We start from the raw sequence: 18,604 nt of genomic DNA, 5'->3' as shown, positions 1-18,604 counted from the left end.
CAAAGCGGATGTGCTGACTCAGTTTCCTCTCGTTATTGGGAAATCTGTCAGTCTGAACACTGAATTAAGGACATACTATTCCTGTACTTGGAAAGTGAGGTCTGTGGTTTGGTTGTTGCAGAAATCTAACACTGTTACTCTCTGTCTCCTGCTTCAGACGCAGCGTCAGTTCATCCTAAATCTGGTTCCCTTTGTGGTTTCAAGGCAGTAAGGGTGACATGTGTTTATTTATGTCCAGCAGTTGAGAACCTCTCTAGCCATGGAAGGTAAATGCTTATCTTCAGTCTCTAGTTGGATCTTGTCCAGTTGAAGTTGGTTGGATCAACTTCAGGTGTGTACCAACCCCTGGACCATTAACAGTTGCCAGGGAATGCCATTATTTTGGTTGGGATCAAACTAATTTGGATTCTGGAGCCGTTTATTGGGCTCAAGAATTAATCAAAACTGGACTTCTCTTGGGAAGAAGGAAGGGGAAGGAAGTATTGTTTAGGCAACTCATAGCGCCTTCTAGAGGAATGCCGAGTCTCCTTGTCACCATTTCTAGACTTTCTGAACTACTTAGTAGGTAAGACAATTTACTGTATAACTTTACAATTTAAGTTATACTTATGAAGGTATTTATCCTGCTCAAGTAACCAGAAAAACTGGTTAAAGACCTTTCATGACACACTCTTTCTTATACTGTTTCCCATCAAAAATTTTATTGGCCCCGGCAGTCACCCATCCATGAGTTTTGAATTAATACTGCTCAACATTTCCTGGTGATTCATCTGTGTCTTCGAACACTAGCATCAGTAAAAACATGCTTGTATCTTTGGAAAGACCGTCTTTAATTTCCAATAAGGTGATTTCTTTAAATAGGTGTTATAACAGAACACTGTTACTGGTTTGTCTTTGTTTTTGTTTTTATACCAGCAAAACTTATTTAAATTTCCCTCAATATCCCACTCGGTTGACTGGCTCACAAGTGGACTAGAAGTCACCTAGGAAGATTTCCTGGTAGGGAGTTGGAGGGGCCCTATGTTATATGCTGTTTCCCCGAAAAGAAGACTTAGCCAGACCATCAGCTCTAATGCGTCTTGGAGCAAAAATTAATATAAGACCAGATCATATATATATATATATATATATATATATATATATATATATATATATGTGTATAATATAATACATTATATATAAGACCTGATCTTATAGTGTAATAAGACTGGGTCTTATATTAATTATTGCTCCAAGAGACACATTAGAGCTGATGGCCTGGCTAGGTCTTACTTTGGGGAAACGCGGTAGTTTCCATTCTAGCCCGTTGTGTCATTTACAACTGTGTTATTAGGACATGACATACTTCTTCTAAAAACAGGTAAGTTGAGTATCAAATGTCATATTTGCTAGGAACTGAATATTTAGTGAGGAAATATTTTATCTAAGCAATTGAAAATTATGGCATTAATTGTTTTTTTTGGCAGTTACTGGTTACTGAAATTAGCATTTAAAAAACCCTTGTGCCATCTTGCTTGGTGCATAGAACAGTGAAACCTAGTTCCCACTGCTAGGACTAGCCCTTTAAGTTAGGACAGTGCTCTGCACACTTTGAGAACTTGAACTCATTTGCACGGTGACTGCCTTCGGCTTGGGATGTCACGTGGTCACATGAGGCGACCCACCAACGTGAAGTTCATGATGCTGAGGTAACCCTCACTCCATGGGTGCTAGACATCACCACTTAAGAATGTCAGTGTGTGCATTTGTTTGTCTTCAAATCAGTCATTATCCACCTGAAAGGGCCTCTACCCATGGTCTTCACTGTTCCCCTCTCTGAAGTTTTCCCCAAAGGAAAAGTTTCAAGAATTGAATGAGAAAGAAGCTTAAAGACAAAGAGCAGACAGCACACTTTGGCTAACAATTCAGAGGTGTGTCTGTTGTATATTGAGAAGGGGCATGGGAAGCGTGGCCATTCCCTGTGGATGTCACATGCGATTGGGTTCTGATCACAACTTTATGTCCCTTGCCTGTGACTGTCGCCCAGGTGTGACCTTTTCTGTTTTTGGAGTCGGAATGTGGTCTGTTCGGATCTTGGAGGCACTTAGCATGAGTCCACATTCCAAATTTAATATAAGACCAGTTTGTTTATACAAACTGGCTCCGAATGAGCAGAACTTGAACTGGTCAAGACCCCACTCCAGGGCCGAGTTCTGTCTTACCATATGTCGGAATGCGTCTAGGAATTGGTGTCTTCGTGAACCCTCACACTCCGACTCACAAATCTGTAGGCAGACACCTAGCAAGGTGACAGATCCCACAGGCTTCTTTTGGAGCTAGCTACCTGTCACCAAGCTACATTAATATCAACCAGAAGACAAATGCTTTAAACCAAACATCAATTATAACCCGAGTCCTCCTTCTTTCTCTTCCCTCTAATAAGGAGTAAATTATTAAAGAAACCTTTGTGGCTCAACCAGGCTAAAAACTCAGCACAGATGTTTGATACTTACTACTACTTTTTTAAAGTCACTATTATTTCTTTATAGTGAAAAAATGTAGTAGGAGGTTTGTAACTGAAACTGATAGCCTCACCTCTAGCCCTGTAATGAATATAGGCCCTATGATACGCCAGCGACCTTGGTAAGTATGTAACCCTACCTCGCTTGGCTTGGAATCAGAATACATGGCCCCTCTAATCGGGTTGCTCACTGAGCGCTTGTTTTGGCGGGGTGGGCGGCCCTGGCAACACAGATTATAATGCATGTAACACAGCTGACGGGGCTGTGCTTCCTCTGGGAGCAAAGGAACTTTCCGTTTCTTCTGATGGGCAAGTCTGGAAAGGTTTCACAGAGAAGGTGCCCTTGAGTCTGGTCTGGAAGAAAGTTTGCAAGCTAAAGGTTGGGTGCAGGGGTATTGGGTCCAGGGCCTGACAGCTTTGTTCTGCATTGCAGGAGCCACTGAGGATTTTTCAAGCAAGAAAATGATGTGAAATGAAACTTAGTTATTCTTCCCCGAAACCACATGTTCTCTCCCCCTAAAAACTCCACACACCAATTTAATTCATTTGGATGATTAAAAGTAGGAGCGTGGAAAGTAGCAACTTTGGGTTCTCTGTCATACAAGTTTTTTGCTTTTTCTTTCTCTGCGTTATTTAGTGTAAGGAGTCGACAAACTTAGTGATTTTTTGTAAAGGCACTTAATGTGTTGTATTGTTTTATATTGCATTTGATGTTAATAGCCAGATGTTATCATAATGAATGTTACATTTGCAGCAAGACTTGCCATCATTTCCCGGCCAACATGTAATTGCATTTTCACAGCCCTCTGCCTCTAGGAAATTAAACTGTTATTTTTTATCTGAGAATTTGTATTTTTGCCTGTTTTCAGATATTAGAAAGTCTCAAGAAAGTGTTATTCTTGTTTAACCCTTCTTCTGGTTTCAGAAAAACCCTCAAATTGTCTCTCTTTTTTAGGCTTACCAAGAGGTTAAAGAGTGAGCCCTTGAAGTCCGACTTTACAATAGATTTAAAACATGAGGTATGTTGTGGTTTGTTTGGTTAAAAGTCTTACTAATCAGGAATTCATATCTTCTGATATAGCAGGTGTCCTGTATTCCCTAACATGGCCCCGCTCCCCCACCCCCAGGCATCTCGTCCCAAAGGTTGTTCCACTCCCCAGAATCAGGTCCTTCTCTGTTAAGCTCTTTTTAGTCACACGGGTGGAGAAGGATCAGTGAAAAAGACTGCATCTTGTGATTCTTGATTCTTAGTTTTAAAGCCAGGTGGATGGGTCCAGCCGTGGATTTCTAAAAACATGCAAAAGTATCATTAAAAGTACCTGTGGTCTTATTTGGAGCATTGGTTGTACATGAGGCCTCCGTCTCATCCCTGTGCTGCATCTTCCGGGGCAGAGCTGAGCCAGTTGGTCCCAAGCAGGAGCCGTGCCACGCCAGTCTGGGCCCTCAGCACCCCTGGCATCTACTGGGTATCTGTGGCCTATCGGCCTGGAGGCAGGTTGCAGGTGTCCCATCATTGATCATTAAGGTCTCTGTGCATTTCATTGATGGGCATGTCTGACTGCCTAAAACAGACTGCCTTTCCCTCTGCAGGAATCTGTGTCTTAGGACCCTGGGGTCCATCTTGACACGTAATAAGTCCAGCCATGTTTACAGCCTGCCAGGAGCAAAACGGGAGCTGAGGTATACATCCTAGGTTCTGGAACCTGTTAAAGATTGAATGCATACAATCGAGCATTTCTAACGTATGTGAAAGGGATAAGGGTTGGGCAGAATGTCTGTGTGGTCCCAGGTTCCTGAACCTGGGTCTGTACCACAGCTGACTTTCGTTACAAATACCTCGGCAGGCCCTGGCTTCCCACTAGTCATTCTTTCCTTTTTGTGGAAGAGAAGGATGATTTTTCATACGTGTATTTCTCATCAAATGAGTTATTTCCTCATGTAGAAACAGCCAAGGAGTGAACGTCTTGCATGTGCTCTTTTGCTAGCACAATCGTTGCTTCTGTGAGCATTTTGATGTGTGGAATGTGGATCGTCCGCAAGGCTTTCTCCAGGGCAGAGGCTTTTAAACTGTTATTTTGACTGTGACCCCCTTTAAAAAAATACATTTTTAATTGTGACCCAGTATATTTGTGTGTTGTACTGTGTTGTGTTACTGATTTCTAACTTAGACTTATTGTGGTCTATGTAACAGTAGTTTGAAATATTTTTAGGCTTTATGGCTTAGTTCGTGTTCATGTTTCATAAATGGAGAAAAGGATGTGTATGCTCTAATTTGGGGGGTATAATATTTTTACATCTATTAGATTAAAGAAAAATGTATTTAATCTAATAAATTAACCTGTTGATGCACAATTAATATTGTGCTTTGTAGATACCCTTCCTCCCTCACCCCCTCTGCACCCTTCCTTCCTCCTTCGCTCCCTCCCTTCTTCCCCTTTTTGTCTGTCTGCTGGATGTATCATTTCCTGAGGGAGGAATGGGAAAATCTCTCATCATAATGGTGGATTTGACACCGTCTCCTTGTGGAACTGAACACTCTTACTTCTTATGCTCTAACACTATGTTAGTTATATGCATACAAGTTCAGAATCATTACCTCTTAGTGAATTATCTTTATCTCTAGTAATGCTCTCTTTCTTAACGTTTATTTTGCTGATATGAATATGTCTATACTAGCTTTCTTTCGATGTTTGTTTCATAACTGTTTTTCATCTTCTCCTTTCAACCCTTTTGTGTCCTCATCTTTTAGGTGTGTCTCACTTAAAGAGGACACTGTTGTTGTTGTTGTTGTTTTTAAAAAATTTAATTTAATTTTTAAATAGTTTCAGGTGAACAAAACAAAGTAATAGTTAGATGTTTATCATTTATATCCGTCACACTGTGTCAACGCCCTTACCCCCACCCACTACCCCTCTGACATCGCACAGAGCCATTACATTTCCACTGTCTCTATTCCTAATGCTGTACTCCGCTTCTTGTAAGTATATACATATACATATATATATATACATATACATATAAGCTTGTAGTTGACATTCGTTATTGTTCAGCTTCAGGTGTACAGTGCAGTGGTCAGGCATCTACACCATCCCTGAGGTGGTCTCCCTAATGAGATAAGTGTCCATCGGATACCCTACAAAATATTTACAACATTATTGATTACATTCCCCAAATTAATTTTCAAAACCCCGTGGCCATCTTGTGGTTACTGACTGTGCTTTCTAATCCCCTCACCTTCCCCCTTATCCCCACGCCCCCTCTCATCTAGCAACCCTCAGTTTTTCAAGAGGACATTGTTTTTTAACTCCTGCTTGGACAATGGTTATCTTCAAACCAGTTGCAAATTTACAGTTATATTGATCATGATTACTAATATATTTGAATAAAGCACTTTGTTTTACCCCTTTTCCCCCATTTTTTCTTTTTCTTTTTAAAGCTTCCTTGCTTTCTTTAGATTTTTTTTTTCTTTTTTCCTCCTCTGCTGTGTTGGAGGTCAATATTTATGCCTGTACTTACTGGTTATTTTAAATATTTTAACATGCATTCTTAACTAATGATGGCTAATTAATCTGTCCCGAAAATTCAAGGGCCTTAAATAATTTAACCCTGATTACCCCATTCCTAATTTATGTATCTAGTTGTCTAATGTTTTTGTTGTATTTTTTAAAACCCAGCAACTTAAACATTATCATTACTTTATGGTTAACATTTGTATTAGCTTAACCATGTATCTGCCAGTATCTTTGCTCACTACTCTTTCTTGCTTCTAAACCTTTCAACTGGGATCATATTTATTTTTCCTGGAGTACATCCTTCAGAATTTTCTCTAGTGAGGTGGTTAATTCTCAGTTTTGTTTTCTTTAAAAATGTTTATTTCTACTTTTTCTGGAAAACGTTACACTGTGTATACGGTTGTAGGTGTCACCAGCATGGTGTTACTCCACTGTGTTGGCTGCTGCTGTTGCAGTAGAGTTAGGAAGTTAGCATGGTGTAATGTGGTTCCTTTGTACATAACGTGTCCTTCCTTTCGGCCTATTTTTACAATTGTCTTTGGTGTTCGCTGTTTCCCTATGAGATGTCTAGGCATAGACTCTTTCCTCTAATACTGCCTAGGATTCTTTGGCCCTTTCTGTAATAGGGTATTTATGCCATTTTTGGAAATTTTCAGCCATTGTCTTTTTCACTATTTTCTCATTCCTGTTCTCTCTTGTTATCTCCTTCTGGAATTTGGATGCTGCTAGCAGTCTGAACTTCTCTTTCACATTTTCCATCTTGTCATGCTACATTTCAGATAACTTGGGGGCTTTGTCTTTTAGTTACTTGATTTGTTTTTCAGCTGTGTCTAATACATGGTTCATCCTGACCATTAAGTTTTTCATTTTAATAATTATTATTTTTCATTTCTGGAAGTTCTAGTCATTTCTTTTTCAAGTTTGCTTTCCTGTTTTGTATAATATTTTAAAAATTTGGTCAGGTTTTAAAGTTTTTTGTTTCTTTGTAAAAACACATTAAACGTGGTAATTTTATAATCTGTGTTCGGTAATTCCAGGACCTAAAGTTTTTGGGTCGGATTAAGTTGTGTTTGCTGGTGCTTGCTTTTTGGCTCATTTCTTTGTGCTTCTCTGACTGCTGCTCCTGTGCCTTTGGAGTCTTAGCTGCAATCCTCTGAGTCCTGCACTGAGGTCCTTGCTCCTTCGTGAGGACTCGCACTTGCTTTTGCTCCCAAGGGTTGTACTAACATGGAGCCGCTTTAAATCCCTCTGTTTGAGGGGCTCAGACCACATAGGTGGCACAAGTGGGGAGGCCTGGCTTTGGTTACAGAGTCCCAGAGGAGGTTTGGAGATGATTTTCCCTGCCATCGAGCTCCGGAGGCCCAGCTTCTTGTGGGGATTGCTGTTAGATGCCCCACTTTGCTCCCTAACACCTGTCAGAAACTCGGCATCCCCAGAGCTCAGCTGATGCTGACTGAGGAAAGCTGCCTCTGGTGCCTTCTTCCCAGGTTCTCACTCTTGCATGTTTGCTGTCAAAAGTGCCACACTTTTGTGCCAATTTAGCCATTCATTTAAAATGATTTTAAAGATATTTTGTCCAACATTTTCGATGTTTCCAGCAAGTCAGTTAGTCAGGATATGTCCTTTCCATACTGCAGGAGACCAGGGCAGTGATAACATTTTATTTCATCTTTCTCTGTGATGTTTGAGAATTCCTAACACAGCTTCCCCACAATGGCTTATGACAACTTTGGAATGTTTTGGAGGTTGAAATATTGATTCTTAGTTAATTGTTTGTTGTTAGTAAAAGGTAGATTGATTGACATGGGATTATTTTTGTAGGTAAAGAAAACCTGTTGAATGTTGACAAATTAACATGGCTGTGTGTAATGCTCTGTATAGACGGTGTGGCCACTTCTCCTTGAGATGTTTCGTATCTTCTCATAGGTGGGGTGTCGGTTACATTCTTTTGCTCACTGTCCCCTGTACCCTGACAGGTTGCCCTCTACATCTGGGACAAAGGTGATGGCCCCCCCCTTACTCCAGTGCCTGAGCTGTGTACAGATGGTGTGGACACCCACTGTGCTACCACATTCCACTCTTTCCTACCCCTTTGTGTAAGTAATTGGAGAAAAACTCCCTTGCACCTCAAAGGACAGTGTACCTGCTGTGTATACCAGCACTTTACACACTGAAAAAAACTAACGTTTGCCCTGTGCCAGGTAATAACCATATATCACATTTTTATGAATGAGAGCCCTGTAAGGTAAGCACCACTGTCACCCCATTGTACGTAGGTCACGAGACAGACACTCAGGTCACACAGATTACACAGCGAGTGGGCCGGAAGGGAGCATGTGACCAGTGCACTGTCCCTCCATGGCCTTTGTGCAAGACCTCCTGCCAAGCTCTCAGGACGCCCGGAGTCATTTCTGTTGTTGATGATGTGGTATGTGTGTGTATGGGAATATAAGTTCTATCTCCGAACGTTTCCCATGATACCCAGGACTCTCCTCAAGCCCATTTTGTTACCCTCTCAGCTGGTGACCTTGCTTCCATCTCACCTGAGGCTTTCCAGAACTTGCAGAATGCACTACTCTTTATGGCAGACCCTTGGTCCAGTCCCCACGATGAGCCCGAAGACCCCAGAAAATCACTAGGTTGTTACCAGTTCTTTTTCATCAGGGAAAATTTACTCACCACCCTCAGATGGTGTCTGTTATTCTCAAGTCAGTCACACAGAAGCCTCGTGTGTTGCATTTTCACAGACACACACACACACACACACACACACACACACCCCACAACAACGGGGAGAATCTGTAATGTTTGCTCACTTCCTGAAGGAACACCTGCCTTTCTAGGCGTTATGCCTGCTTGCTCCTTAATGCTTCTCTAGGGAATCTGGGGGTGGGGTAGGGAGGTAGCCTCCTAATGTCGTGAGTGACATGATCAAGCTGTGGTTAGATGTCACTATAAACCATCCCCAGGTGATGTAGGAGTCAGGACTGAATTTTATTAAAGGCCTGAGACAGGTGATGAAGGGCTCATAACACCACATGCCAGTCCATGGCCTTGAGTGTGGGCTGCCCACAGATCCCTCTAGAGGTGTGCCTGCTTTTATCTGAGTGATCAGCTTGCATTGGAGCTGGCTCAGGGCTCCAGGACCCCCACGCCCACCCCATCCCTGCCCCAGTGTTTGGAGTAATCCCGCCACTATAGCCTAGACTTGGGGAGACAATACAGGGACCATGACAATACTTTAGACATCAAGGTAAGGCCAGGCCCACAAAAGGGAGTCATCTGTCATTTTACACTGCAACACTCCCTCAGTTCTCTCTCCCTTTGTCAAAATCTTCACCAGCTGGAAAAAGGAAAGGGAAGTTTCCTAAGAGTTATTGGGCACCTATGACACTCTTAATAAATAGTTGTGATAAAAGTAGCTTCACTGGTGGTTATTCTTCTCGCCTTCTAAATGGCAGACTGCAGGTCAGAGAGTGAAGGGACTCGTTCACATGACACGGTGTGAATGGCAGAGCTGGGATCAGACCCGTCCGTCCGCCCGCCTGGCAGCAAAGGCTTTGTTGTCAGCTGGATGACAGTTGCTTTTTCCCCTAACATTTTATCCTGGAAACAGGCTTGATGGCCATGAGGTGCATTTGATTTCTAGCGCATGTGATTTAACGTGGGTATGGAGTTAAGATAACATGGACTCATGTGCATATATTTTTCCTTGTTTTTTAGGGAAGTCCAGTGAAGAAGGAGGATATTTTTGTTGCAGTGAAAACGTGCAAGAAATTTCATGGTGATAGAAGTATGTTTTGGGTTATTCATTTTTATAGAACTTTAAAAATCCATACTGCCTTTTCAAAAAAGTATAAACGCAAGAAAGGGATGATGACACATATACAGTTGAAGTGAAAGCAGTTATTATTGAATCAGTATTCCTTGTCATCCTACTTCAATCACCAAGATCAGTTAGAAAGAACAGTTTTGTACTGAAACGTGGGTGGTCATAGCCCTTCAAATACTGTTTAAAGCAGTGTTTTAAATGAGAAATGGAAAAGCTCAGCTGTTGCAATCTTGGAGACAATATGTGAATAACAGTCCATTTTGCAAAACAACTTCCCATTAGGTCACTGTATAGTCTCTGAACTGCATGAGAATGTTAGGGGGGATTTCAAGGTGACAAAATGCCAAGGAAATGTTTTTTGAAGACTGTTCTTTGTTTTTATATTTATTTCAAATACACACATTGGAACTCTTAAATAAAGATTTGTATTTGCTCATGAGTAGATACATAAAAGGAAAAAGGTGCCTTATATGCAGTGGTCGCTTTTTAATGAAATTCTGGCTTTCAAATGGATGTTGTTTTTACTCAGGTTTTTGGTATCATTATAGAATTTTACTAAGTTATGGTAAAATGTGAAAAAAAGCCCATTCTAAATACTATATATAGACAATTTCTCTCTCCTTTCACCTTATTTCAAGCAGCACTTTTCTGAAGTTGAAAATTAGACAGTCTCCCGCATTTGCTAATTTTAGCACATATTTAAATCTTTTTCCATGAAAAGACTGTCGATTTCACCAAGAGTGTGATATTTATATAGGAGAGATTTCTAACTAGTCTCATTTTTGTGGGATTGGAGTTATGGGGGAAATTCATGTATATAATTTATGTGAAAACATGATACTTACAAATTGTATTTTAAAAGGGAACATATTTTCCAAATAAAGGAGTATTATAATTTGGGATTAAAGTATTGTCTGAGACACGGGCATCAGTTAAAATCTGGTTATAATCAACAATATCTTAAAAGTACATTAACTATAAGCCTTTAAGTTTATCAAAAATAGTCATGTTAAGTTCCCAGTCCAATTAAATCTGCCTGTATAAATATATGCATTCATTATAGCATGAGTCCTAAAATACTATTAAAAATCAACATAGCAGTTAAAATAAAAATTTTCATTTATCACAAATTTAACCTAGATTTAATATCCTTTTGCTTTTTTAAAAAATCTGGAAGCTTTGTGGGACAATTTTTGGCAAGTATCTTTTACAAAAAAGTATCAAGGGAAATTAACTGGCTGCTTTTTTTATTAACAGCAAGCAGAAGTGTTTGAATTGATTTCCTTGATCTTGAAGCTGCACTTGGAGTAGTGAGTGCTTTCATAATATTGATGTTAATGGTGGTGGTATTTTCTCTTTTGAAACACATATTTCAAGTGACAAAAAAGCAGTAAAATTAGGGACTGTCCTGTCATATTTTTTATATTCTACAGAAATGAGAAAAAATGTTGCTGATTTTAAATTAGTAATTTCAAAGTTTATTGTTTTCTTATTTGCAGAAGGTTGAGGTCAGTTTTCAGATGTCTGTGGAATGCATTTATATTTTAATTTTGAGTCAAAGCTCTTTAAAATGACAAAATCTTAAAAGCTTTTTAAGAGCATTAACCCCACCCCCCAAGCCAGCTGGGTTGATCTGCTGCTATTAATTTGGATCTGCTGCTATTAATTAGGTCATTGAAGCCTGAGACTTAAAAGATTTTCAGAGGCTTTCACAGTTGGCTTTCTGTGGCAGGCCATCTTGAAACTCAGATGTTTGTTCGAAAAGATAGTGTAAGCAGAGGGTTTCTGGGCTTTGATGTCCATTTGGCTGGACAGAAGTAAAGCCTTCCAGGCCCCTGGGCTCTGCCTTCCTTTTGGAAGTCTAGTCCAAAGCCACCAGCGGGTACAAAGCATTACCCAGTAACCATGTTAGTTATAGTGACAACGCACGGTAACTGCTCTAACTGTTGTCTTACTTTTTCTGGTGTGCTTCTCATGTACATTCATACAGACGTGTACATGTAGCTTCGTGTTGACAGCTCCTCGCGGTGATCGCTAGTGTTACTCACGTGATACTGCAGAGAAGGCCGAGCTGGGCGGGACACAGCTGCCCAACTTCCTGTGGATGCGGAGCCGGGCAGCTGTGTGACCACAGAACAAGCGTTCTTGGTAAACGGCAAAGGAAGGAATTTGGGGACTCACTGAGTAAGCCACTCAAACAAAGCCAGGCAAGCAGTGGGTTTATTAAGAGAAAAGAAACAGTACAGTACACTCTCAAGATGGTGTGACAGCAGGCAGGTCCAGAAGAGAAACTGCCCAAGAACACAGACATTTAGTATTATATTCAAATGAGGATGCAAAATATTTGGGGGTGGCATTACACAGGTGTTCCCAGGGCGAGTCTTTGCTGACCACTCCTTCCCATCGGGAGGAAGGATTTTGTCCTTACTTGGCCCTTGTGGGAACTGTGTGCTGACACAGGGAATGGCGATTTTTCTTGGCTGCCATGCTAATACTAGAATCCATTATAGTTAGCTCAAGTTCACCTTGAGGGGCAAGATGGCGTCCTGGATCTGCTCTCGGCCGCCGGAATCCAGTTCTGGCCTGTCTGGTAGCTGTACCTTTTCCTAAGGATGGTCTCATCTCCTTCCTGTGTCGCCCTCACATCCTTCTTCCTCTCCTCCCCTCTCTCTCTCCGAGGCCCTGTTCTTTCTGCCCATGGTAATGGCTGGAGCTCGGGTTTCCTGGCTCCACACCCCATGTTCTTTCTGCCATGGCACAGCTATATTGTGATCTTGGATGTGTTACAAACCCAAGACTTGATAAATAGTATTTGATATTGGTGTTGACGTTCTGCTCAAGGTCACTTTTGACTTGGCCGTGGAAGTAGGCTTTTCATTTTCAGCAGCGATGGGGATAGGCAGGAATTGAAATCCTCAGATGGTCTCAATTGTGGATCAAGCTGGCAGTTTAGACTGCCACCCCTGCCCAAGCCCATCACTGCTGTAGTTGAGAATACCTGGACTGGTGTTTTTTTTCGTTCTTTTTTTTTTCCCTTTTCTCTTTTCCTGTGCACTCCTTAGTAGAAACACTTGAAGTTACAGAGGTCAAATGACAATGAAGTGAAAAAAACACACAAAGAGAAGACTGTATGTATCTTTACAAAATTTGGAGTGGCATACTGTGAGTGGCAGGTTGTCACCTTGGGTGTGCTGAGCACTAGGTACTGAGCACAAGGTGACACGAGCGACGGCCTCCACTCCTGGCTGCTTACAGTGTTGGCCAGCTCCAGGGAGGAGGCTGAGGGAACGGACATTGTGTCCAAGGCTCTAGTCAGGGCAAGGGGAAATATATGTTGAAGTCATTGTTTTATACTCTCATGGAAGAATTGAGAATAAAGCCAAGTTCCAAAATGAAAAAAAAAAAGATTATTTTACCCCTTGTACTTTTTTTTTTTTTTGCCTTACAAGTGAAACAAATATTTATGTAACTGCTTTTGGCTAGGTTCTGATTTAAATGGAAAAAAGAAACAAACTGTGTTCTTAGGACACAGTCAGCCAAAGTATTTTCTGTCTTCTAGCTTAAGGAAGAAATACATCATGACACCATCAAAACAGCAACACTCTTCTGAGATGCAAGCATGTAGTAGGGTTTTAAAGAAACTTTACAAGTATTATATAAAGCAAAGAATTGAGCTGAGCATGTCAGATTATATTGAAGCAAGGTTGTCTCTGGAGTTTAATATTGAGCTTGATCACTTCCTGTTGGGTTCTGTGTTTTTCACTGTGTGATGTAGGCTGTCAGGAAATGTGAAGATGTCTCTTTGTACCATTTTGCCGTGCAGCTTTCGTGCCTGTTTTAAGTATCCTGGGGCAGCCGCTGTTTCTGCTCATCACATGGTGAGCTGTGAGAAGCCCTCTTCCTGCCATCTCCCTCTAAAGAGGTTAAATTGCTATTTTCTCAGCCTTAGTTCCTTTTCACAGCTTCCTAAGCTCCTAAAAATAGACACTTTATTCCTTTTACAGTAAAAAGACACCTGTTTGATATATTTACTGCAGTGATCTTGTCTAGAAGAGGCATATCTGAGCGGACTTCTTAGGAGTGTGTAGTAGCTGTGTTCTCTTTGATGAGAGGGGCTTACAATCTGCTTATTTAGTATGAGGCTTGGGTGAAAATGCAGCCCCAGGGGAAGTCTCCCCGTGTGTTAAATGGAGTGATTAGATCAATTAGTAAAGGCAGGAGGGAGTCGGGTGTTGCCTCGGTCAGTTTCCCCTGACTGTGGAACAGATGAACATGTCCCAGATTCCCTGAAATGTTTCAGATTGGCCGTGAGGGGTGCTTTTCAGTCTTAGGTACAACTCCTCTTTAAAATCAGGAGTTACCGCACACTCTAGGCAGCTGTGTCTCTAACCCTCTCCTGAGAAGAGACGAGAAACCAGCGTTTTATTTTGTGGTCACTGACTACCATACAGCAGGTCCATTTGTCAAAAATAGCAGAGTCCTTAAAATCACGAGTCATTCATATTTGATTGTGTGGGGTTTTTGTACAGTGTTCAAGTGTCAAGTTCATGAACATTTGTAATCAGTTTCACAGGTAGATTCACCGGGGGGTAAAATGTGTGTTCTGTGCCTCATAACAAGACTCAGCTCCTCCTGCTTCGAGTCTGTACAGCCACGTGGAAGATTTATACCTTCTGAGTGTGGGGCTCTTTTTATAGTCCAATTTTTACTTTGCTCAAATTTTAAATGGTTTTGCAACAAACCTTCTTGAAAGAGGCATTCACTATTTTATTATGTGGTAGAAAGTGTGCTTCTCTTTATCGAAATTGAAATACTGGATCATGTAACTATTTTGAAATATTTTCTCAAAGTTTAATGTCATTACGGGTGCAGTCCCTCAATATAATAATAATATAAAATATTTTATAAATAACAATGAATTCCATTTAGAATTCAAAATGCTGATGAAACAGGCCAATCATTTAACAGTGTTAAGTAATTTAGAATCAACCCTGGTTGAAAATAAAGCCTTCACCTGCTGGTATAGAGAATAAGCCTTAACTTGACATTCTTTATAGGTGGTAGAGAGGACACGTGCACAAGACTCATCGTGACACATGACACAAACTGTTGCATGCTTTTGGTATTATAGTACCATAACACCTCACTCTATTAAAATGGTTAGTCTCGTTTTAAATGATGGGTGATGGTGGCACACTCTTGTGCCAAAGGATGCATTGCTGGTATGAATAAAACCTTCCTTTCATCGAATTCCAAAGCTGGCCCCAGGCCTCTGGTTGGAATTCCTAGGAGATTCAGTCCTCATCCACGTATTTATTGAGCATCTACTACGGTGTGCCAGGCACTGTGCTAGGTGTCGGGGAACCAGTCATACAGTAATTCTTACCTTTCCTGAAATTTCAGTGTCGACTGTTTCTAAGGAAAACTGGAAACATGTAGTTAGGTATATCAAAGACCTAACTCACACTTGATTTTGACTGTAATCTCATGAAGTCAGCTAACTGAGAAGACACACTTGTGCTATTTAATAAAGCCATTAGAACCAACAGGAGCTGACAGCTAAGGGCTGAGGAAAGTGGAAACAGAATTTGTAAGGCTTATGGCCAAGTAATATTCCATTGTGTATATATACCACATCTTCTTTATCCAGTCACCTATCAAAGGACACTTTTGTTATTTCTATGTCTTGGCCACCATAAATAATGCTGCAGTGAACATCGGGGTACATATATTTTTGTGGATAAATGTTTTCAATTTTTCCGATAGATACCCAGCAGAGGAATTGCTGGGTCATATGGTAATTCTAGTCTTAATTTTTTGAGGAACCTCCACACTGCCTTCCATAGCGGGTGCACCAGTCTGCATTCCCACCAACAGTGTATGAGGGTTCCCTTTTCTCCACAGCCTCTCCAACACTTGTTATTATTTGTCTCGTTGATGAAATACTGCCATTTGTGACAACATGATGGATCTTGAGATTATGCTAAATGAAATAAGTCAGACAGAAAAAGTCAAGAACTATGATTTCACTCATATGTGGGATGTAAAAGTGAAGGCAACAAAGGAACAAGACAAACAAATAAACAAAAACTCAATAGACACAGATAACAGTTTAGTGGTTACCAGAGGGTAAGGGGGGAGGGAGGATGGTAGATGAGGGTAAAGGGGGTGAAATATATGGTGATGGAAGGAGAACTGACTCTGGGTGGTGAACACATAATGCAATATATAGATGATGTAATACAGAATTGTACACTTGAAACCTATGTAGTTTTGTTGACCATTGTCAAACCCCAATACATTTTAATAAAAAAAAAAGAATTTACAAGGCTTGCAGGACCCAGGGCTGGGGACGCAGGAGAATTCTCGGCATATGCAATGGAGCACATTTTACCCGAGTGTGAACATTTAGTGGCTGCGAGCTGTAGTGAGCCTTTTCTGGGGTAAGTCCTCCTGCTCAGTATGTGCCACGTCGCCTGCCACCATAGCTGGAATGTGGGAGTGGAACAAGGGAGGACTTCCCCCACTAGCAGCCTTACCATTATTTCCTGAATGTGTGTCTGTTTTGACATGTGATATCTCTATCTGCCTTTTTTATGATTGCAGAAAAATTATATTGTATAAAAATAACATTTAGAGAGTTAAAATAGGCAATTTGGAGGTTGTCATAGCCAATGTCCAGAATTCATAGGTCTTTTTGTTTCTTAAAAGCTGGTAAATAATGTACTATAAAATGGTGCACTTTTATATTTTATATACAAGGACTGTCAGTTTGACTCACATGCTAAACACTTAAATTTGGCATTGCATGGGCAGTTTTTACATATAATTTATTTTTATTTGGGCTGCGAAAAAGGAAAAGATAAATGATCTGATCGAGTCTCAAAATACTGGCCTAAAGATTTAGTTCATCAGAGTTGAGATTCTTAAATTAACAGGGTATAAAATCTAGATAGGGTGATCTTTTCTACGAAAACAACAACAGAAACCTTTTCTTTTTAAAACTTAGAGATGCACAGACAGTAACTTTAAAAAAAAAGGTATACAAGAAAATAATTATTCAGATCACTGCTTAAGTGAATGAATATCAAATAGTGATCAGGCAGAATTCCACGTCAGGTGTGGGTACAGAGATGTCTTTTTTTTTTTAAATTGGGGAATATTGGGGGACAGTGTGTTTCTCCAGGGCCCATCAGCTCCAAGTCGTTGTCCTTCAATCTAGCTGTGGAGGGCGCAGCTCAGCTCCAAGTCCAGTTGTTGTTTTCAATCTTTAGTTGCAGGAGGCTCAGCCCACAATCCCATGTGGGAATTGAACCGGCAACCTTGTTGAGAGTTCCTGCTCTAACCAACTGAACCATCCGCCACCCGCCCCAGAGCTGTCTTTGAACCTCTCACCTGAAAACATAGAAAACCAGGAAGGTTTTCCATTGTTTGTGTTTATTGTATTAAAACAATTTATCTGTTAATGATAGAGGTTTACAATCTGCAATGCTTTCCAAGTTCTTATTTCCTCCACCTTTTCCCAAAGTGCAGCACAGTAATGCCAGTCCTGGTGTGCGGTGAATGTCAGGGATGGGGTCATGCCCTTTCTAGGGTGGGTGTCCTGTTGGAATCCGCGGGTGGGGACTGTAGAGTTTGTAAAGGTAACCCCCTCCTCATGCCCTGGCCCATTGTAAGAGAGACAATTTGCATCTCAGAACCACAGAGAATATTCCACTCCTTGGAAGTAATTCTATTCCCCATCCTCCTAAAAAGCATTTGAAAATTCCAGTTGTGAATTTTAAATGAAGCTTGTTGGGAAAAGAGAAATATTAGTTAAAACTAATTTAAATGTAACAGTAGAGGCAGACTGTTGATTATATACTGATTAAACACAATCAGTATAATCAGAAAATTTATGATATGGAAGCAAGTGTATTTGTCACCAGGAATGGAAAGTACTTGGCTCTAGAGTAAATTGAAAATGGCTTAGGAAGAGGGTTTTATTCATGTGCGTCTGACATTTCTCAGGTAGAAAAGGGAGCTCAGAGGCTTCGAACACCTGAGGAAGAACAAGTCACGGTTCCCTTTCTTTACAGGTGCTGGCCCTTTGAGATTCCAAGCTTCTCTTTATAACTGTGCCAGTGACTGTCATCTGTCTCATTTTTTCAGTCCCCATTGTAAAGCAGACATGGGCCAGTCAGGCAAGTCGCATTGAATACTACAGTGATTATGCAGAAAGTTCCATTCCTACAGTGGACCTGGGAATTCCTAATACAGACAGAGGTGAGTCCTTCATTCTTAACTCCTCTTATTCAAATGTGCATCCTGTAAAATACAGTCCATTCAATTAGGATAGAAATAAATTTGTATAAATACTTGAATTTTTGCCTTCCTCCCTCAACATCTTTACCCATGGATAGGGACCGATTTTTTTCAGATTAAGAGCTGTGTTCTAAGTTTTAGTAGCCATGTAGATGACTGAGCACATTACAATTACAACAGAGTTCTGAAGCACATCATACCTTCAGAATTCATCATGGCTCGAATGACGTGCTCAAAGTTAATCATCTCTTCACACAAAGCTTCTCATTTAATTTTAGCTATTTAACCAGCCAGGATGTTGTCTGACTGCTGTGTGCCAGCTACTGTTGGACACTGGGGGAAGTAGGAGTGAAGCTGACAGTTTCTATCCTCAGGAAGCTGATGGTCTAGCTCTCATTTTGTGTGTACCTCTGAATGACAATCACATTCCACACTGGGTATATGTGATAATAAGCG

The 18,604-nt window shown here is 40.8% G+C and overlaps 1 protein-coding gene across 2 annotated transcripts in view; it reads left to right on the top strand.

Annotated features, from left to right (window-relative positions):
- Nucleotides 1–18,604, top strand: part of B3GLCT (beta 3-glucosyltransferase) — a 92,763-nt gene that overhangs the window by 52,831 nt on the left and 21,328 nt on the right. For both annotated transcript variants that reach the window (XM_081046107.1, XM_081046108.1), the window contains 4 exons: nt 3,456–3,519; nt 7,989–8,108; nt 9,736–9,805; nt 17,996–18,109. In XM_081046107.1, the coding sequence (XP_080902233.1) occupies nt 3,456–3,519; nt 7,989–8,108; nt 9,736–9,805; nt 17,996–18,109 (368 nt within the window). The remainder of the gene's footprint in view (nt 1–3,455; nt 3,520–7,988; nt 8,109–9,735; nt 9,806–17,995; nt 18,110–18,604) is intronic.

Source organism: Rhinolophus hipposideros, assembly GCF_964194185.1.
Source record: "Rhinolophus hipposideros genome assembly, chromosome: 4".
NCBI lineage: Eukaryota > Metazoa > Chordata > Mammalia > Chiroptera > Rhinolophidae > Rhinolophus > Rhinolophus hipposideros.
The sequence above is the reverse complement of the archived record's forward strand: the minus strand, read 5'-3'. Positions and strand labels throughout refer to the sequence as shown.